We start from the raw sequence: 23,275 nt of genomic DNA on the forward strand, positions 1-23,275 counted from the left end.
ATATCGCATGCGGTTTTAAATAGCTTGGTCACATTGTTCTTCTCCGGTAAATTTAAAATTATGTACATAATCATAATCACAATCCAGTTAATAAGTGCAATGTGATAGATAAACATAAACGTAACGCTATGATTGCAATTGCGTTACGTTTCTTACACTAAATTTGAATGCTTTCAACATTTTTGACAGCCGCTTCTGCTACCATCTCTGTCACAGTTTGCAAAAAAGAAGAAGAAGCGGAGTAGTACGCTGTTTATAAGTTTTCTGTTTTTGTCTTACCGCAAGTTTTAACAAAATCTATTCCCAAATAAGTCAAAGTTAAGCAAAAAAAATGGTTAAACTAACTCCGGAACTCATAAACCAGTCAATGCAATTCATAAATCCTTGTCGAGAACGTGAACTCGATTTGCGAGGCTACAAAATACCACAAATCGAAAATTTGGGGGCCACGCTGGACCAATTTGACACCATCGACTTATCCGACAATGATCTCAGGAAACTAGATGGATTGCCCTACCTGTCGCGCCTCAAATGCCTGTTGTTAAATAACAATCGTATACTGAGAATAGGTGAAGACTTGCACGAATGTGTGCCTAACCTAAACTCGGTGATATTGAGTGGCAACAATCTACAGGAGTTGGGCGATTTGGAGCCTTTGTCACAACTGCCACATTTAGAAACAATATGTCTACTTATGAATCCCGTATCGACGAAACCCTATTACAGAGAATATATGACCTATAAGTTTCCACAACTAAGGCTGTTGGATTTTAGAAAAATCAAACAGAAAGACCGCAAGGCAGCAATGGAGTTTTTCCGTTCGCGACAAGGCAAGGAGTTATTGAAGGAGGTGGCTAAGAAATCGAAACAAAATGCTGCAGCGGCTGCTGCACAAGTAGACGGTAATACCGGCAAGGCAGTGGGAGGTGGACGTTTTGCCAATCCCGAAGATATTCGTCGCATCAGAGAGGCCATTAAACGCGCTAGTTCGCTGCAAGAAGTCGAGAGATTATCACAGATTTTACAAAGTGGCCATATACCGGAAAACTTTGTCCTGGAACAAAATGGCACGCAAACGCATAATGGAAACAGTTCAGGCGGTGCAGATTCACATTCACAAGCCATGGAGCATTAGCAAAGAACCTGGTTCTTTCTTTTAATTTAAGCAATGTCCATTATTTTTGGTTTCCCTTCTATTTTCTCCCAAAATGAAATACAAATAATGAGTGGAATCATAAACCATTGTTTTGTGTAAACTAATCTTTAGCGCTTTATTTTCATAATTTTTCATAGAAAAAAAGTTCTTATACACGAAAACAATTTAGAGAAGACCAGAGGGGGGAAAAAGGTTTACACACAAACATACATAGCAGGCAATATAATAAATTATAAAGTAATCTCAACTATCTTATATGCCTGAGGGGTACAATATGATAAATTTTTCGGAAAGTTTCTTCAACTTTTTCTTCGTAAGCATTTAACACTGTTTTTTTGGCTTTAAATGGATAAATGATTTTTTTAACTAAGTTTAATTTAACTACAATATGCTTCGGTTAACGATTGCTCTTTTTTATGCTTTCATTATGTTCTGTGGTCTTCTCATAGTCCTTTAGCTTCCATTATTGATTCGTAATGCAAGCCAGTGTAGAAAATAATCCACGTTACCAAGAAACCAGCAAATGAGGTCATAAATCCTTCTTTAATTAACTCCCAGGCACCGCCATAGGCTTCTTCGTCAATGGATTGAAAGTTAATGGCATAAACATAAACCAAACCGCAGCTTATACCCGCAAATCTAAAAAAGAAAAACATTGAAAAATTGAAAGGTATGCAATGATTGGTTTTGTCTAGTATATGTACTTACAACACTAAGCCTAAAAATCCCTTCAAGGGCACAATGCCCCAAATGATGCCCAATATGATTCCAAATACTTGGCGTGACCAGTAAATGACATCCAAAAATTCATCCTGAAAAAAAGAGCACAAAAGATAATCACAGTGGGAATGGGAAGAAATCAATTCAACTATCAGCTTCCAAAAATAAATCATAAATAAAACATATTTTAAGACTTTTGAACATTAAAAGCCCAAAACTTCCACATAAACATCAACTGACATATATTTTAATCCCTTCAAAACCACTGTTTACTCTTATATGTCTCACTATGTCATTGATCCAACTCATTTACAACTGCCAAACACTTGTTTCAATTAATTAACTCAATTCTACCCGCAGCAGCATGTCTATTTTTTAACATTAGATATACATCCCCTTCTTCTGCCCACCTTATCCGGCCATTCAGATTTTGCTGTCAAGGCTCGATTGCAAATATCTTTCAAAGATGAAGATTTGGCACTACCACTTGTATTGTGTTGTATCGTATTTGTTCTCGTGGTCATTTTAATTCAATAATTTAACTTATAGATAACTTAAAAATGAACTAAAAGTTTTAAATTAAATGCAATTTCAAGTGTGGACTGCGAAATGCACGAACACGAAAAACTCGACGTGTGATTTGACACCTCAGTGAGAGTAAGATTATCATTGTTTTCGATAAAATTGTTATCGGGAAATCACAGGGTGATTCAGAGGCCCATCAGTAAGCGTTTTTTAATTGAAATAAATAGAAGGCTTAAGCAGAATTCTTGAGTATGCACCCCTGACGAAAATTTTGGTTGCAGGCAAGACATTTATGACGCCACTGCAAAATAGTTGTGTAGAATACAGGATTCACTGAATAAGGTTTAGCCAAGCAATCAGCCGATATACAATTTTTTTTGACATCCTTAATGCTGTTCAGGATTCACTGAATAAGGTTAAGCCAAGCGATCAGCCGATATACTTTTTTTTTAATATTTGACAGTACTTGGCATTGAGGATGTCAACTTGTTCTCTTTTTACATTCATTCTTTGTTTACGTTTTCTCCTATATGATGACATTTTCAATCGTCAGATTTGACATCCTTAATGATGTTTATGGGGCCTATCCACTTTATGTTTTTACATGTGACCTAACCTTCTATTAGTGAATCCTGAATGCTGTTCATGGGGCCTTTCCACTTTATGTTTTGCAAGTGACCTGAATCCTGAAAGTAGGCCAAACATGCCAATATTCGTACGTTACCAACAAAGTGTTCTAGGCATTAATTTAGCTACGTTGATTTTTGATATTGATTTTGAGATTCAGTTTCTGTTTGTAATGTCTCTAAGAATGGATCAACGAATTCTTCCACGTTCGTACGGGAACTCAGTTTTATGCAATGGCCGCTAAGGTATTTGAGCAGTTGAAATAAAGCGGTTGCAGCGTTTACGAAGTCTCGAATAAGTATATTTAATGGAAGGTGGTGTGTGAGGAAACCTGAATCTGGTCTGGTCTTCACCTAACAGAGAATGCCCTAGCTCGTTTTTTGACTTTTAAATCTCCTTGTACAAGGTTTTAAAGATCAGCAAGTGGCATACATACATGGCTGACCACGTGGGGTACAACTATCTACCAACTATAGTTCCGGGCTTGCCTGCTACCCCATACATTTAAAGTATGGGTCACAAGCGTCAAGAGCAGTCGTTATAGGTCTAAACTGCAAGGCATGGTGTATCAAAAAAGCCATCCCCTTCTAACAGTTGTAACTGTGTAAACTTAATATTTTACTCAGCATTTTCTCCAGCATCAAAGTTAAGATTTTCTCCTCCACGCTCGGTTGTGATTTACTGCTTATTACGTTGGCACAGCACCTTGCAACCTACGCAAAGCATGACTGAACTCCAGTTACGATGTGAAGACAAAGCACATTCAAAAATGATCTCACCCATGCACTGGATACACCTCACCGTAGTAGTCTTTTAAAAGCAAACAAAGATGCCTTAAAACAGCCTAAACATCTGCCATATAGCTTGGCACCGTATAGCTGTGGGCGCCACATAGGCTGGAACATTGAGGTTCGATCTGTGTAGTGTTCATTGCTGTCACAAGAAGATTAGTTGCGATCTTCTCGTGACTTTGTGTGTGTTGGCAAACCCTCGATCAGCTTGGTGGCAAACTGGCGGATTGCACCATATGATTTGTGGTTATTGTTCAAATGAGACCACCTATAATTGTTTCGACATACTTCCGAATTAACAACTCTTACTTCTATGGAAATTTAAAGAAAGCTAATTGAAACACCTTGTCACATACATCCTATTGGATTTTTGTGTTTTTTATCCACTAAAAGTCGACTTCGATAAATTCACACAAAAAGTGGAATAATCGATTAGTTGAAAATCGACTTTTTGTCTTTCCAAATTTTGACAACATTACGTCAAAACAATTGGATTTTTTCCATTAGCCAGCCAAAGAAGATTTTTTTAACACAGTTTGCGATTATTTAAGTGTGAAAAAGTTTAATTTATTGTGTTATTTTCATTGAGAAAAGACAAAGTGCAATATTGTGTATATTGTTAACGAACTGCCTCTATAAACGGTGTGGTGCAACTCACTTATTGCCCCTCATACACAAAGTTCAACGTTGCTGCTGCGGAGAGTGAGTAATGGCAGAATCAATAGTCCAAGATTGGCTGTCAGATTTTCAACGTATACAGGGTCAACCTGCCGAGATCAAAGAGTTCGCCGCCGAACATGATACAGAATCTGAAATAGCTGAAGTCATATTCACCATACTCAATGATCGTCAACGTCACGAATCACTGGTCCATGAGATTTGCCAACAATTGTTGGCATTTTATCGTAGCACGGAAAAAACTTTACAAAAGTTCCCCCTGCAATTCATACCTGTTTTAATCTATACGTACCTGCGTGCCGTAGCTGGTGGTGATAAAAAGGGCGTACGTAGCCTGGAAACTCTACTCATTTGCATTTACAATGGCGAGGTGTCGACGGACGATGGCAGCCCAAGAATAGTGCAGTTCCGCATGCCCATACTAGCCCAAGCATCTGTATATCATGAGGAGAAAAATCTGCCACTGACAGATTTGAGGCGATGGGAAGAGAATTGCAATCGCGAGGTCAAATGGGGCCCCCATCAGAGAATTGAAGCCATTACGGCTCAGAATCGCCTGCGTATAATGACGGCATTATTGTTCTGCTACAATCAACAAGTTAGCCTAACACAGAAATCGGCGCTGATACATTTATGCCGTGTCGCCTCACAATTGGTAACAGAGGGATTTACGACAAAATTAACACATGCTCATAGGATCTCATATGGGTGAGATGGTGCTCTTAATTAAGAATGTTTTCTTTTTACTTACGTTACTTATTGATATAGAGCTTCATAAATTGCGAAAGTGCTCTGTCTAATTGGTTGATCGAGATTTGACCTTTGATAAGGGAAAACTATTTAATGGCTGGTACTTATAATGATAAATTGGCAAGTGCCTTCAATAAAATGAATGCCTTGTAATATTGAATTTTATGGTGGGTTCTTATCTTCAAACGAATGCTAAGAGATTTGTACACCATGTTGGTCTTAGCTAATCAATTTTTACATATTTCCAAAGCTAAGATAAATATGTAGTTGTAGTAGCCAACAATATGTATCTTAGCTACGGAAATATGTATAAATAAATATGATGTGATTGTTGTTGCTTTTTGTTTAAGTAGATAGGCCATTAATATTTGGTTTTGCATATAATTGAATATAAGGAAGCTATATCAGATTAATGTACCAATTCGAGTCATAGTATATATGGATGTTGGAAGCGATCGTATCACATCCTATCGTATCATAACATCCTGCACAATTTCAGCCAATTCGAATTATAGTTGCGCCCTCCAGGGGCTTAAGAAGTCAAATAGTGAGAACGGTGTATATGCAAACTAAAGCTAAACATACAGTGATTGGGCCTCATATGCAATCCCACCCAACCAACATCTGAACGTACAGGTTCAAATCCTGGCGAGAACTAAAAACTTACTGACTTATGTGTATATCCGTAGTGGCATAGCGCGGATTAATATCTGCACCCTCTTGTCAACCTAACCTATATAGCCGAGTTCGAATAGCATGCCGCTGTGCGACACTTGTTTTTGATTCCGTTGAGTGTCAAGACCCAGGAACTCTGCGACTAAGATGGGGTGCCTCCACAGGGATCTGGGTCTGAGTCGAGTGGGTCTGGCTGGGCAGGTAAACAGGTGACATATATCATGTGGTCCCTGGTTACAATCGGAACATATATCTTGCACGTCGTCATCAATCCTAGCTATGGAGGAGTTGAGGCGGCTAGATCTGCCGGAACGTAATTGAGCCTGGATTACTCTGGTGTGCCGGGGGAAGTCAATCTCTTCAGGTGCAATGAGAGGCGGTCGTTCTCCAAGGACTACATTCACCCGGTAGCCATTTACCGCATCTACTAAAGTATCTGCGTGAATGTTGTCTAGACCTGCTTGATATGCCGCTTGATGTAGAGGCTCTCTTGTAGCGCTGAGCCTCACGCTCTAGATCATGTAGATCTACCTTAAGGCTTCTGGGCGGTGGATATCTATCCCAAAGATAAGGATTCGGATGGTCTCTGCAATAACAGCACAAAAGGTATAGGCAGCATGTAGTTTTGTCTTCGCACTGGTAGGATCTTTGTTTCCTGATGGAGGTGGTCTACATGAGAACTGAGGAGAAGCTGACGAGAGCACTCTGGTGCTGCATAACTTACCGCAGTCCGGCCAATAGCTTTGTACGTGGTCAAAAAGGTTTCTTTGTCTGCACCCCCAAGTTCTGCCAGCAAACGACTTGAGGACCTTGTTTCTACTTTTGACTTTGTCGCAAATTGCTGTGGCATGTGGGAGAATGTGTAAGAGCTGTCAAATGTGACGCTAAGTATTTTGCGTTGTTCGTTCGTTGTTCGTTGAGGTAGACGTTCAATCTATCGCAGATATCAACAATGGGTGGGGGGCCTGATGCCATGATCGTACAATCGTCCGCGTATGATACCATCTCTATGCCGTCTGGAGGGGGTGAAATGGTGGATAAGAAGAGGTTAAACAGTGCCGGAGATATCACCCTACCTTGGGGAAATCCCGGTATGACTATAACTTTGAGCTCCGATACGTATGTTGTTCATCGCCACCATGGGAAGCTCAGCAGAGAGTTACCTGAGCATGTGCTCACAACATTCTGACGTATTCTGTGATTCACTTTTCTCCTGTTGTTGTTATTGTTGTAACCACATTTTCATGTGAAGGAGGCGATCCTCGTCAAGTTCCTGTATGTGAGCAAGCTCATTCCTGTGGACGCGCCCGGTATCTCGCAGCTAAGCTTCTCGTGACAGCAATAAACATCACACAGATCGGACCTCAATGTTCCAATTATTTTTGTTGTAAGGTCCTTTTTTTGGGTCTATCTAAGAAATCTCATGGTGAAAATTTAGGAAATTTTGAAACTTTATTGACGGGATAGTAAGTAGTTCATTTTAGGGGGAAAGAGAAAACCAGAACAAACACGATGATCGTAGTAAGGCCTCATTTCGAGCCTACGGCCGGTCCAAAGTGCTTAACATCTATCATGTTGGTCTCCTATCCAAGAACATTTCCAAGTATTTGAACTTGTCGGATAACAAATTTTTTTTGTTTAGGAAACGTCTTGCCTCGAAACGGCCAATCTTCGAACTTACAAAAAAATGTGCAAATATTTGTCAATGCAAATTTGCCCATGCCTGCGATGCTCGATACGACAAGCGAGTTATTGGTGCCATTAAACAACCAATAGCCATCATGTTTCCGTGGCGATCGGTCGTATAGACCGAAACGAGCTTGCTCGCCTATAAGAGCTCGGCGAAGATCGTCACCTCCACCTGCAAATGTGGCTATAACAATAACAACAACAAACGTTGTAGGAGTGCGCCTCTCCCAATTTGCAGCGCTCCGACAAAGATTTTGTCTGGCCACTGCAAAGCACCGCTATAACCAAGCCAAAGTCTGATTTCTTAGCATTCAGATAAGTGCAGTCCTCCTCTATTCGTATATAAGATCGTCTAACAAGGTTGAATATGGCCATTTATAAATAAAATTTTTCTTCGAGAGAAATGTGCCCACCAAGACCACATGGACAAAGATGAAGTTTCTAAATATAGATGGCAGAGGGTTCCAACAATGTAAGCTTCTTAGCCCAATGAGGTTTAATGAGGTCGACCACTTATTAAAAATGTATTTCTAGAAAATAATATGGTAACCATGGATACAAGGAAAATCATGACCGTTCCAAATTTTTTGACAGCCGTCGGGTCTTGGTATACACTGTATAGAGGGTATTGACATTTTTTAGTGCGAAAAGACAATTTAATTGGTCGAGTAAGGCCGTTTATTGAAAAAGTGTGTGAATAATGTGACTACCGTGGTCACCGAACAGAAAGGATTAAATTTTCTGTTATGGATTGCAATTTGCAAATTTTGCCTATGAACATTCCACTAAGGAACAGGAGCAAGCTTATCGCATATTAATGAGTGCAGTCCGATTCAAGTTTAAGCTCAATGATAAGGGCCTCCTTTTTATAGCCAAGTCCGAACGGCGTGCCGCAGTGCGACACCTCTTTGGAGAGAAGTTTTACATGGCATAGTAGCTCACAAATGTTGCCAGCATTAGGAGGAGAAAACCACCACTGAAAATTTTTTCTGATGGTCTCGCCAGGATTCGAACCCAGGCGGACATGTTAACCTCTGCGCTACGGTGGCCTCCTGTTATGGATTCGAATCCTTAATTTCGTAAATAAGTAAGCATACTATCAGGCTGCAGCACAAAATCATCAATTCCCCAATATAACTTCCCCAAGGCAATTCTCATCCAAAAACTGAAACCAGAATACTTATTCGTTTTTACAGCTCATAAGTCGTTTCCACTAATCAAAGAACAACATTTCTTGATAATAATAATGATAATATTCTTCTGGTCAAATAACTTTTCTCCTTTTGGAACCAACGTCATTGTAAAATTCATTGACCTTCCGTAGTAGATAAACATAAAAAATAGGAAATACACTCAGCCAAAGTGTCTAGAACTAAACCACAATGCATAGTTCTTATAACATAGTGTTGTGAATTCCCAAAACTAACATACCACTATGATGATAGATATTGAATGAAACTAAAGATAGATATTAAGAAAGAAAAAGGTAATGGCATGGCCATAGGAAAAAAGAATATACATAATGCCGGCCGAAAATAGCTTCGGTACGGAAATTAATGCACGATAGTACTGATAAAGAGCTTAACCAAAAGAGAAAGTGTCTACAAACATGACCAAAGCAAACAATTGTGTCATTCAATCACTAAATTTAATGCTGCAGGGTATTTTTTCAAGGAAATGCTTCCAATTGTAAATTGTACTTGGCTGTTGTTCTAAAAATAACTATTGTAAACAAACGTCATTTGGTTTGTTTACCTTTTGAGATAGTAAAAATGGTCGGCTGATCGAAATCGATAAATTTTTGACAAATTACCATCGTAAGCAATCATCCAATAAGTATTTACCGAATGGAATCAATCTTGATAACGGATGCGAGAATTAGACTGCAAATTTGCCCATGAACATTCCCCTAAGGAACAGGGACAAACTTCTCACATGTCAATGAGTGCTGTACGATTCAAGTTTAAGCTCAATGATAGGGGCCTCCTTTTTATAGCCGAGTCCGTATGGCGTACCGCAGTGCGGCACCTCTTTGGAGAGAAGTTTTTACAAGGCATAGTACCTCACAAATGTAGAGCTGGCAAAATATCGATGGAGCTATCGATATTTTATTTTTTGTCTGAATATTGATAGATAGTTTTCCTATCGATACTATCGTCAAAGTTATTTTTTTTTAATTGAACAAAAACAAGCGACCCGACACTGAATGTATCCTATAAGACACATTTCACCTATAGAGGGAGCTATATCATACGGTTGGGCTTCAATTTGACATGACATCGAAATGACTTTGTTAAATTTAGTTTTATTCAGTCTGTACATTGATATTGCTGCTATATAAATCGATCACTTTATTTTTACTTTTAATTTTGGTTTGAAATATAGGTGATGGGAAATAAACGATAGTATCGATACTATGATATTTATTATGAGAAATATCGCAAATATCGATAGTTTGCCAGCTCTATACAAATATCGCCAGCATTAGGAAGGGAAAACCACCGCTGAAATTTTTTTTTTAATAGGCGGACATGCTAACCTGTGCTACGGTGGCCTCCTCCCAAAAATTAGACCTAATAGGATCTGATTCCCGCATCCACAATCGACTTATAAAGATCAATTGTCGCATTGTTTGGATTATGATACGAGTTATCGAACGATTGAACTCGAAACTTCAATTTGAAATGTGCGAGTTTTTGTCCGCGGTAATTTACCTATCGTAAACAACAAAGTTTCATCTATTTTCAAGAAATTATCTAAAAAATAGGAAACCGATATATTTATTTTGAAAAATAAAACAATAATTATAGGTAAGGTTAGGTTGAAAGTTTATTGACGGTAGTCCTCATGACTTCACTGCCAAATCATCTGCCCTTTCATTCCCCCTTACTCCGTTATGGCCCGGCACCCAAACTAATCTAATTTGCCATCCTCAGAGAAGGCGTTAATCTCCTTACACTGCAAGACTGTTTTTGACCTTACCGTCCTGGTTGTTATTGCCCTTATGGCAAATTTACTGTCAGTAAAGATGTTCACACTCGTCGTCCTCCGCCTGCAGGACCGTATTATATACTATATTATTATTTTCTCAATGTAAACCCCAGGCCCACTCTGTACTCTAGCTTTGATCCATCCGTGTAACATGATCTTCCAGGTGGCAATACTAGGGTTCCGTCAATTCAAGACTGTGCCGCTGGCAGCAGTGCCTCGCACTCGACCTCAAGGTTCATCTCAGGTATCCGAACGGAAACCTCTTCCCTTCCTTCCAGGTTTCCTATCGTCGCCTCGATTATACCGCGGTGGTATGAGCTGATCCCATCCTCAATCCATTCTCCCATCGCATTAAGTCTCAGCCGCAGTGGCTGTTTCACATTTAATCTGTATGTCTATGGGTGAGATATCTAGAATAGAATAGAATGGGCGTGGTCGCTCCGCCTATGCCAAGACAACATGTTCTCTAAACCTGTTGTATGGTGCTTATGTTGCACCTTTTGTCCATGGCAGTCTACCAAACCACTGAGGAGTAAGTAAGTAGTGGTCTAATCACGCTCCTGTAGAGCCAGTGAACTATCCTCGGATTTAGGCCCCATTTCGAGCCTACGGCCCGTCTACATAGTGCCCAACATCTGTGAGCCTTCTCAGTACGCTTCTGAATGTGACACTTCCAATTCGGTTTCTTGTCCAATCACACCCAAGTATGTGACCTTGTCAGTTATCGAAATCGTCTTATTGAGGAAACGTGGGTCGTTAAATTGGGCCACCTTCGTCTTCCTCGTGAATAGGCATATTTCAATATTCTCTGGGTTAACATTCAGACCTCTGGGTATAGCCCAGTCATATGCCATATGCAAGACACTTTCGGCCCTTTTGCATAGCTGGTTTAAATCCCTCCTCAGTCAGCATCCGTAATAGGTCATTTATGGTGGTCACCCATAGGAGTGGCGATAAAATGCCCCCTGTGGCGTACCTCGTGCCATTTTCTCCCTTATATTTATGTCATGGGACACACAATTTATCCACCTGTTCCTTAGAATATGGTTTTTACAGTGGTGAACCGGTCCTTAGAGACTATCCATTGGAAAAATATCAATCGATATTCAGTCAAAAATTTAAATATCGATAGTGCCATCGATATTTTGCCAGATCTACCCTGATATTGTTCCGCCCAAAGAGCTCGATTTTTCTTAGGTTAGGTTTTAGTGGCAGTCTGCAATCAGATTGACTTTGATTTCACAGTCCTTGGGATAACTAAAGAACAAGAGAATGATGATGCCTTCTAGCCCAAGGGCTTGCAAATGTTCCCAGACGTTTATCAAATCTCTGTTTTAAGCATTCTACATTGATTGGGTGACATCCCCACATACCCAGTACCAGTTCTTCAAAGCTCATATGGTCGTCGAGTCTGGAACCATTTTACCAAGGATATTGTAGCTCATATCGGCTCTATCAAGTATAGTGGTACAGTACCACTCTGCCTGGTACTGTATCAGCATTGTTTCAAAGATACCGCTGCTTGACCAAGGAGAAATCTCACTTATCTTCAGGTCTGTGTTCTCTTGTTTTGACTTCTTGAGCCCTTAGATGAAGCTATCGTTTTCCTATTCATCCGATTTTACATCTTGTATGTCTTTAATGACAATTTTTAAAAATTAAACTAACTGAAGAAAGGAGGAAGAAAGTTCGTATAGCATTCGGTATCATTACGGGGCATTTTGCCGCTTTTTTTTTCCAAACATTCAACAAATTTGGCTTCTTCTTCTTCTTCTGTTCAAACAAAATTTGCTGAATGATAGCCGTTGATTTAAAGTGCGACACTCTACACCGTAGACTTGGCACGGTGTAAGAAATGCAACGTTTTTCCACTCTGTATGCACCCGGTGGTGAGGATACATTTTTCTGGACAAACGAACACAAAATTTCGATTTCAGTGCTACACTTTTCGGCACAATCAAAATCACCATTGGTCTTAATGTTTCGTCTTCTCTTCGGTATTTGAACCAATGCGTTCTGCACTATAGTCATATGCAACATAGTATCCCCCTTGTGTAAGGTCCCAACAATGATCAAAGGTCAAAGAATGTAAAACAGAAGCATTTCCATATCAATAAGCCTTAGGTAAAAATGATGATTGCTTTAAATTTTAAAAAATTTCAGCTTCAATTGAACCTCTACCTATTGTCTCATTTAAGCTCCGATCCATCACTAATGCCCAAATCAATGATTCCACGCATTCCGTTATCCTCAGCATTCCTAGTGGAGTTGGTGCATGCCATATACTATGCCATGTTCAATGGTTTTGGTACAGTTGCCATACAGACACTGGAAGACATTCATAATAGGGCATGTTTTGAAATGTATACGGAACTAATACTGATAACGAGTGCTGTTCGCAACTCTCTACATGCCAATCCCTCTGGCCAGCCCAGTGATGGTCCCATGGGTCTAAGTGTTGCACTGACACCATCCACGAATACCGTAACCACCGCCGTTTCAAAATCCATGATAACCAATGCATCATTCCGTACGAAAAAATTACCCGATGATATACCAATACAGGTGCGAGATCTAACAATGCCACAGGCACCTAATCAACAATTGACCAGTGTTACCGAGGAAACTGCCGAACAGACACAAAATGCTAAAGAGTCCGGCCCACAGCAGGGTTCCAGAAATTCGATAATACGTCCCAGCATGGAAGGCATTAAGGCGCAGGCACATAAAGCCTTGATAGCAGGCTTTAAAAAGTCCAAAGACAAGGAGAAGGATAAGGACAAGGACAAAGATAAGGATAAGGATGCCACAAAATCTGCTCATCAAACGAATGGCAGTGCCACGACAAATAGTGCTGACAATATTAAACCACCGCAACGAAAATTAGATAGACACATGCAGCGTAATTCTCTGCTGCAAATGCAAATGGAGGGCGCCACGGTTTTGGAGTTTGAGAAGAGCCCCGGACCAGTGGTCAAGAATAAGAACTATGATGCCATAGATACGGCCGATATGCTGCCCATGCAAACATTGATGACCAATGAAAGTGGCAGTAATAGTTTTAGCATTGACAGTGATTTGAATGGGGGCACAGTGGTGAATGCCATGTCTGGTGTTATGGGAGGTGCTGGTGTTATAGGCGGTGGTGGCGGTGGCGGCGGCGGCTTGGGTAACAGCAATAATAATAGTACAACAACTACAACCTCAATAACCAGCAGCGACCTGTTAACAACAAAAAGTTTCGATTCCAGCATTGAATTGCCGGCAATGGGCAATGCTGCGACGACCACGACCATTATGGGGGGTGTCAAATCAACAAACGATGCCCACATGGATTAGTGATTTTCTAAGGCTTCCAGTGGCCAGCTACCCAGGCCACTACTTACATATATTGCAATTAAAAGAAAAACAAAAACAAAAACATAGAAGAAAAAACCCAAGCGATAAACCCATGATGAAGCATGAAGCAAAACCATTCTTTTATGTATTGTATTGGTGCGCCATAGTTAAGAAATAAGCAAAGTTACAACAACACAACAACAAACACAACAACAACAAACACTAAGATAATGCAATGGTTGACAGTAAATATGTATGTATATGTATATTAAGGTGGAGGTGTGTTTATTTCTTATTGATTTACCCAAAATGCCTCCCTTGATGTGTGTGGGGGACATAAATCAATTCTCTTAGTTTTATTAGTTGGTGCCAATGTATCATGAGTTATTGCATTTGTTTTAAAGCAAAAAAAAAAAATGTTTTTATTTAAGTAGTTGTTATTGTTGAATATGCAATAGCAGTTTGTGGAGTAGACTAATGTGACTCCAAGGTGTTTATTTCTTTCCCTGAACCCTCAACCTCAAATCCCCACCAACTCACAGTCACACACACACACACACCCCACATACACTCCCCACAAAACTCCTTTTCTAACCTTTCATTTTGTGTGCTACCTATTAGCTACAATAATAAATGCTCTGTATATTAATTATTCTACTTTACTATTAAACTATTATTCCTTCTTATTCTTCTATTTATCATAATTGTTAATTAGGTGTAAAGAAGTTGGTTAAAGACAAATTCCGCTATGTGTATAATTTAAACAAAAAATTCAAATCTTGAGTATTATAACAAAAAATTCAAATGCAATGTACCTATAGTCAGAGACTAAAGTTGAAATACATTATTAAAATTTTGGAAAAATTAACTAAATATTATAACATACAGTTTGAGATAACCTATAATTAACTTTTTATTTTAAAGAAATTACTTGAATGGTTAATGTTAAGGCCATGCGATGCCCAGCATTGGGTGAACATCACTATTGAAGTGTAAATTTTGCATGTTTTCGAATCGAGTCCAAATTTCCTGAAATACTCTATTTTGGGCACTTGACATTAAAGGAAAGTTAATTCTACATCAAATTTCACTATAAGTCTCAAAATAAACTTTATGTATAGATATAAAAAATTTGAAGAAAAATTACAATATAAAATTGTGTATTACATGTGTTAAGATAAGTTTTAGTGTTACTTTCAAAGGCATTCGAATTGATCCAAAATTTCCCTCAATACTTCATTGTAGAAACTTGGTGTTAAAGAAAGAAATGCTCTACATTAAATTTGACTATGAGTCACAAAAGAAAAGAAATCTCTCAACGTAATAGGTTTCAAATGAATACCGCCTTAAATTTGGGTAATAAAAACACAGTTATACCCACCACCATACGATGGGGGTATACTAATCTAGCCATTCCGTTTGCAACACCTTGAAGAATTAATCTGCGACCTCATAAAGTATATATGTATATTCTGGATGTTGTTGTTGTAGCCACATTTTCATGTGGAGGTGGCGATCCTCGTCAAGCTCGTGTATGTGAGTAAGCTCGTTCCGGTCCAAAGGACCGATCGCTGCGGGACACGACGGCCATTGGTTATTTAAAGGCGCCAATAACTCGCCTTGTCATATCGATCATCATAGGCACTTTGTATTTGTGTGCAAGAGCCAATGCCGCCCGGACTTTCACTGAGACTCTCCGCTCGATACCGCTAATTGTCCGTGACTGCCGTTGCAGCTACTACTTATGAAGCATTCCACTTTCCGCAACCAGTGGATGCGCCCGGTAGCTCGCAGCTAAACTTCTCGTGACAGCAATGAACACCACACAGATCGGACCTCAACGTTCCAGCCTGGGTGGTGCTCATTGCTATCCCGTGCCGGGTTATATTCTGGATCGTCTCGACATTCTGAATCGATCTAGCCTTGTCCGTCGAACGATAGCGGTCGAACGCATAAAACTAGCTGCTTGAAATTTTCCACAGATACTTCTTCTTGATGTAGGTCGTTGGGGATTGAAAAAGGATCATATCGGTTGAGATTTGGATATAGCCCCCAGATAAACCGATCCCCTGAGTTGACTTCTTGAGGCCATAGGAACCTCAAATTTGGAACAAAGACTTGAGTTATGACTTTCAACATCCATACCAAGTATGATCCCAATCGGTCTATAAACAGATGTAGCCCCCATATAAACCGATCCTCGGATTTGACTTCTTGAGCCCTTAAAAGCCTTAATTTTCACCCGATTTGGGTGAAATTTGAAACAAAGACTTGAGTTATGACTTCCAACATTCCTGCCAAGTATGATACAAATCGGTCTATAAACAGATATAGCCCCCATATAAAGCGATGCCCGGCTTTAATTTCTTGAGCCCTTAGAAGCCTCAATTTTCACCTGATTTGGCAGAAATTTGGAGCAAAGACTTGAGTTATGATTTCCAATATCCATGCCAAGTATGATCCGAATCGGTCTATAAACAGATGAAGCCCCCATATAAAGCGATGCCCGGATTTGACTTCTTGAGCCTTAGAAGCCTACATTTTTACCCGATTTGGGTGAAATTTGGAACAAAGACTTGAGTTTCAACATTCCTGCCAAGTATGATACGAATGGGTCTATAAACAGATATAGACCCTATATAAACCGATTCCCGGATTTAACTTCTTGAGCCCTTAGATGCCTCAATTTTCATCCGATTTGGAAGAAATTTGGAACAAAGACTTGAGATATTACTTCCAACATCCATGCCAAGTATGATCTGAATCGGTCTATAAACAGATATAGCCCCCATATAAACCGATCCCCGGATTTGACTTCTTGAGCCTTAGAAGCCTACATTTTTACCCGATTTGGGTGAAATTTGGAACAAAGACTTGAGTTTCAACATTCCTGCCAAGTATGATACGAATGGGTCTATAAACAGATAGAGCCCCTATATAAACCGATCCTCGGATTTAACTTCTTGAGCCCTTAGAAGCCTCAATTTTCATCCGATTTGGCAGAAATTTGGAACAAAGACTTGAGTTATAACTCCCAACATCCATTCCAAGTATGATCTGAATCGGTCTATAAACAGATATAGCCCCCATATAAACCGATCCCCGGATTTGACTTCTTGAGCCTTAGAAGACTAAATTTTTACCCGATTTGGCTAAATTTAGAACAAAGACTTGTGTTATAACTCCCAACATCCATGCCAAGTATGATCCCAATCGGTCAATAAATAGATGTAGCCCCCATATAAAGCGATGCCCGGATTTGACTTCTTGAGCCCTTAAAAGCCTCAATTTTTACCTGATTTGGCTGAAATTTGGAACAAAGACTTGAGTTATGACTTCCAACATCTCTGCCAAGTATGATCTGTCTTAACTAGTGATCGACATATTGAAGATTTCATGGCGCAGAGGTTAGCATGTGCGCCTATGACGTTGAACACCTGGGTTCGAATTCTGGCAGGATCATCAGAAAATAATTTTCAGCGGTGGTTATCCTCTCCTAATGCTGTCGACGACAATTGTGAAGTACTTTGCCATGTAAAAACTTCTCCCCAAAGAGGTTTCGCTCTGCGGCACGCCTTGCGAACTCGGCTATAAAAATGAGGTCCCTTATCATTGATTTGTGAGAAGTTTGCCCCAGTTCCTTAATGGAATGTTCAGGGGCAAATTTGCATTTGCATTTGAAGATTTCATGGTGAAGTTTTTTTTTTTTTTAATGAGACAAAATCTTCCATTATAGTTCATTTAAGAAGCTAGGTGTCAAACATCTTCATCAAATATCATTATGAGCCACAAAAGGAAAGAAATCTTTCAACAAAATAGTTAGCAATTCAATACAGCCACCGATTTTGGTATGTATAACAAGTAAAAATATGCTAAATTCTGCCGGGCCAAATCTTGGGAATCCACCACCATGGATTCTGCTAAAAATGTCCACAAATCAACTTAATTGTGATTGTAGCCTCCACATGTGGAGGTGGCTATCCTCGTCAAGCTACTATAGGTGAGCAAGTTCGTTCCGGTCCAATGGATCGATCGCCGCGAGAACAGGGTGACAATTGGCTATTTAAAGGCACCAATAACCCGCCTTGTCATATCGAGCATCATAGACACTCAGTATTTAAACAAGAGCCGGTGCCACCCGAGATTGAGACTCTCCACTCGATACCGCTGATTGTCCGCGACTGCAAGAATCTAAGAATTTTGCTGGAAATCGATTCAGATTAAGATATAGCTCCCATATATATCTCCGTCAGATTTGCAATAATGTTGTCATTTATCAACCGTATTTATTACAATTTGAACATATTTGCTCGAAATTTGATACTGATCGTTTAACAACCCATCTAAAAACATCCGCCGTTGTCGATCAAAATTGGTTCAGATAAAGTCGACATCTCCCGTCTTTTGCCTTACTTACTGTTTTTTTCTTTAAAACTGCTCAGCCGTTGCCTTTGTCGAGCGCCATTGCCGTTGTCTAGCCTTCGAAACTATTGACACAACTTCCGAAAGATACACAGAAACATGAGTATGCCATGGGAGTCATTGTAGTTGCGTGGACAAAAAATCTATCACCACAAAAAACAAGCACATGTATTGGAAAATGAACAGCTAGCAAACAGGGTGTCGAGCTCGGTCAGTGTTTTACTTAAAGCTGTTTTCGCAATGAATTCGATACAAATACAACCTACCAACGTACGGCCCTTGAAGCTTCACACCTAAAAGTATCCGAAAAGATTTGCTTAACCAAGAATCGAAATGCGTCATACTATGGGTATTATGGTATCTTCTGGCTTTTTTCCATTTTTTCCCCCTAGGAACACGAATATGAAGTCCGTTTTTGAGGACCGGGTCCGGGGGACCCAAACGGGCCTTCCCGATCAGTTTTTTTTTGCTGATTTTTAATATTTGAGTGTCGAAAATTACAATATTTTTGTTTAAAAGTGCTGAGCCATTGACTTTGTCAAGAGCCGTTGCCGTTGTCTAGCATTCGATGCTATGGACACAACTTGCCAATGATGCACAGAAACATGAGTATACCATGGGAGTCATTGTACTTGCGTGGACAAAAAACCATCGCTACAAAACACAAGCACCTGTATTGGAAAATGAACAGCTAGCAGACAGGGTGTCGAACTTGGTTAGTATCGTACTTATATCATAAATGCGTTGTCGCAATAAACTCGATATAAGTACAACCTGCCAACGTACGGCTCTTGAGCCTTCACACCTAAAAGTATTCGAAAAGATTTGTTTAACCGAGAATCGAAACGCGGCATTCTATTATTGTTGCTATGGTAACTTCTGGCTTTACTTTTCCATTGCAAAAAAAAACCTTCGATCATTAAGCTCGGATATATCTACCATATAGACCGATCCGCCGAATTAGGGTCTTAGGCCCATAAAAGCCACATTTATTATCCGATTTTGCTGAAATTTGGGACAGTGAGTTGTGTTAGGCCCTTCGATATGTATCTTCAATTTGGCCCAGATCAGTTCAGATTTGGATATAGCTGCCATATAGACCGTTCTCTCGATTTTAGGTTTTAGGCCCATAAAAGGTGAATTTATTGTCCTATTACGCCAAAATTTGGGACAGTGAATTGTGTTAGGCACTTCAACAAGTTCTGCAATTTGGCTCAGATCGGTGCAGATTTGGTGATAGTTGCCATATAGACCGATCTCTCGATTTAAGGTTTTGGGGCCACAAAAAGGCGCATTTATAATCCGATTTCACTGAAATTTGACACAGTGACTTAGGTTAGGCTTTTCGATATCCCTGTCGTATATGGTTCAGATCGGTTTTTTTAGATACCCGAGGTGGTGGGTATCCAAAGTTCGGCCCGGCCAAACTTAACACCTTTTTACTTGTTATTTTTTACTTACCTCTGCCTTTTTGATCCATTTTGGTGTGAGCTTTTGTATTTTCATATAATGGCTGCTTTTCATGTAACAGCTGATTTTACAAAACATCTGTTCAAAGTTGCACATTTCTGCTGACAAAAAAAGTCCCAGTAGAAATTTGCAGGTTCTCTATTTTCGAACTGTCAAAATTTGCTCTCTCGCGCTCTCTTCTGTTGGCAAATGAAGTACGCGAACGACTTTCAGTAAAAATTTGTGCAAATTTACACAAATTTTTGAGTTCCCGAACACAGCTGTTTACCTGTGACTGAGATTGTGACGGGGCAGCTTACCACCTTCGATTACTGGCCAGGGACCTGCCTTAACAACGCCACCGTATGATCACTGCACTTTGGCACTTTCTAGCCTGATTATTTTATACAACACACACTATTAATTTTGTCCCCAACCAATTCAAATGGGGTACCTTTTATTTCCCAACAGCAGGGAGTTTGATACGATTTACGTTTGATGATGTACAAAAAAGGTTAATGTAGCACACGACTGTCTCTGTCCCTTCTGCTTTCCTTAAATAATTTCTATACTGACCTTCATCAATTTTAAAGGTTCGCAAAAAGAGAGCGAGAACCCACAAGTGTGGGATCTATGTTCAACCACCAAAGAGAACAGTGAAAGTTGGGAACGAGACAACATAAACTCAATTATGAAGGGAGCAGAAGGGAACGAGCACAGCGGAATGTCCACACACTCGAGCACATATATATGTGTATAATAGCTGAACTAATTTGGCGTGTTGGTCCACCTTTGGCCCGCGGTGTGAACAACGGCTATTGATGTGATCGTCTCTCAGACACCTACCGTAACACTGACCTGATTTACTCGCAGTTACTTTTTCGCATAAACCGCCACATGTGCTTACACCAATCGCTATTACAACAATAACCTACGCATGAACACATAATGAAAAGGTATAGAGGGCGCGAGAGTAGTTGCTTGGAAAATAACGGCACAAAATAAGTTTTTGTGTTTGTTGGTGTCTGCTAGGCTACACGTCAGTCGCAGAGGGCTAATATCACAGATTCTTTAATACAACAGAATAAATGATTTAATATGGAAAAGTTTGCTTCAAATTGCTCTTAATGAAGTAAAATTTTGTCTATAGGGAATATTTTATGGAACTTCTGTGTTTAAATCATTTTTTGTAAAATAAAGAAAATTTCACTATTTTTATAAAAAAATTCCTTTGAACTTCAAATGGTGTATAATATCAACTTTAAACTCTGACTGTATCTTATGAAAAAGCTTAACAAACATTTGCTTCTCTCTCTCTCTCTCTCTTTTACTCTCTCTAATGAATGTTTGCATGAGCAACTTACAATAATGAGCTAGGAAAGACATACCATAAATTTTGTATTATTGTAATAATCTATTGCCAGTCCATTGCCGCTCTCAAGATAATACATAAATCTTTCTTCTACGTATAAGTGGATTTTACTTTTCTACTACGCCTTTGCGTCTTGCGTCTTTAAACTTTGGTAATTTTAAGTAGAATTTGTCCAGTAAAACAAGCAAACAGTTTATTATTAATTATTATTATTATGTATTATTGTTTGAAATTGTTCTTATTCTTTTTTTTTTAAACAACCATATTTATGTAATTTTTAACTTATATAAAAAATTTGTTATTATTAATAATATATATAAATATATACACTTAAATCTAAAAGAAAATTTACAACAAACATTCACTTGGAAACGGCATTATCATAATATGAGAGAATACCCGAAGAAAAATCCTCCCAGATAATCATTCACACAGTTTGCAGAAAACAAAAACCAATAGTTGTTTTATACATTAAGAAATATTGCAAGAAGAGCTTTCAAAGTGTTGTATTGTAAAAAAAAAAAACAAAAACAAAACAAAGAAAAACAATAGGGGACAATGAAAAAGTTTTTACGAGTTAAGATTATAATCAACAAAATCGATAATAATGGTTTCTTTTTTCGCCGTTAATCGATTTTCGTTGTGGACTTGCTCGTTAAGAATTTGAAATAAAAATCCCTCCTTAAGCTCCTTGCAGTCATCTGTTGAAGTTGTAATTTATCATGTTGTTTTCCTAGTACTAACCAACCAACCGACCGACCGACCCAAACAAAAAGCAATCGACTTAGTTGGTATTTCCCAATATTATTGTAGTCAAATGTAATAGTCCAGAAAGCCAGGAAGCCAACTTTGATTATTTACATCAGAGAAATTTCCATAAAATTTTGTTTAGAGGAAATTTTATAAAAATTTCATTGAAATTCTTTCTTTAGAGAAAATTTCTAAATACAACGGCTTGGTACTAACACCAATAACGGTCTGGTCCTATAACCAATAACAGATTGGTATTAAAACCAATAACAGATTGGTATTAAAACCAATAACAGATTGGTATCAAAACCAATAAAAGATTGGTATTAAAACCAATACCAATTCGGTATTAGGGCTAGTACCAAACGGTGCTAATCATTTTATGTTTCATCCATACCATCCGGTATTGATTTGGTACCGTACGGTGTTGCTTTACTATCAATACCGTATGGTACTGAAATGAGCACGTTCGACATCAAATTTTCTCTGGGCGACGTTGCCTATATTCAGGTCATTTCGCTGTTAAGAGGGAATTTTTTGAAATTTGTCTTAAGAAAAAATTTTGTCTTCATAGAAATTTTGTTTTTGAGAAAATTTTATAGAAATTTTGCATTTAGAAAAAATTTTATGGAAATTTTGTTATCAGAGAAAGTTTCACAAAAATTTCGTCTTTAGAGAAAATTTGACTTTAATTTTTTTTAAAAAAATTTTTTCTTTGGAAAAATTTTAATGACATTTTGTTTTTGAAAAAAAATTTTAGAAATTGAATCTTTACAGAAAATTTCATAGAAATGTCTTTCTTTAGCGAAAATTTCATAGAAATTTTTTCTTTAAAAACTGGTCTAGATATCCAGTAATGAAATCTCATTTTTCTATTCAGGGAAAATTCCATGGAAATTTTGTTCTCAGAGAAAGTTTCTTTAGATAAAATTTCATAGAAATTTTTTCTTTAAAGAAAATTTCATAGAAATTTTTTCTTAAGATAAAATTTTATAGAAATTTTTTCCTTAGGGAAAATTTCATAGAGTTTTTTCTTTAGAGAAAATTTCATAAAATTTTTTCTTTAGAAAAAATTTCATAGAAATTTTTCTTTTGGAGAAAATTTTACACAAATTTTGTCTTAAGAGAAAATTTCATAGAAATTTTATCTTTAGAGAAGATTTCATAGAAATTTTTTCTTAGAGAAAATTTTATAGAAATTGTTTTTTAGAGGAAATTTCATTGAATTTTTTTTAGGGAATTTTTTATAGAAATTTTTCTATAGAAAATTCCTGTAGAAATGAAATTTTGACAAAATTTCCTATAGAAATGAAATAAATTTTGACAAAATTTCCTACAGAA

General features: G+C 38.4%; 3 protein-coding genes across 3 annotated transcripts; 2 read left to right on the forward strand and 1 right to left on the reverse strand.

The window, feature by feature from the left end:
- The first annotated feature begins 229 nt into the window (after positions 1 to 229).
- LOC106095786 (probable U2 small nuclear ribonucleoprotein A') lies at positions 230 to 1,239 on the forward strand. Its single transcript, XM_013263137.2, has one exon. The coding sequence runs from the start codon at positions 332 to 334 to the stop codon at positions 1,133 to 1,135; it is 804 nt and encodes a 267-aa protein (XP_013118591.1). The 5' UTR covers positions 230 to 331; the 3' UTR covers positions 1,136 to 1,239.
- Positions 1,224 to 2,527, reverse strand: LOC106095790 (GEL complex subunit OPTI). Its single transcript, XM_013263150.2, has 3 exons — positions 2,287 to 2,527; positions 1,865 to 1,968; positions 1,224 to 1,795 (listed from the first exon to the last, which is right to left on the reverse strand). Exons 1-3 carry the CDS (start codon positions 2,398 to 2,400, stop codon positions 1,600 to 1,602), a joined length of 414 nt encoding a protein of 137 aa, XP_013118604.1. The 5' UTR covers positions 2,401 to 2,527; the 3' UTR covers positions 1,224 to 1,599.
- Positions 2,528 to 4,301: 1,774 nt separating this feature from the next.
- On the forward strand, positions 4,302 to 18,477 carry LOC106080433 (hyccin). Its single transcript, XM_013241827.2, has 2 exons — positions 4,302 to 5,205; positions 12,801 to 18,477. Exons 1-2 carry the CDS (start codon positions 4,529 to 4,531, stop codon positions 13,939 to 13,941), a joined length of 1,818 nt encoding a protein of 605 aa, XP_013097281.1. The 5' UTR covers positions 4,302 to 4,528; the 3' UTR covers positions 13,942 to 18,477.
- The last annotated feature ends 4,798 nt before the right edge of the window (positions 18,478 to 23,275 follow it).

Source organism: Stomoxys calcitrans, chromosome 5 (assembly GCF_963082655.1).
Source record: "Stomoxys calcitrans chromosome 5, idStoCalc2.1, whole genome shotgun sequence".
NCBI lineage: Eukaryota > Metazoa > Arthropoda > Insecta > Diptera > Muscidae > Stomoxys > Stomoxys calcitrans.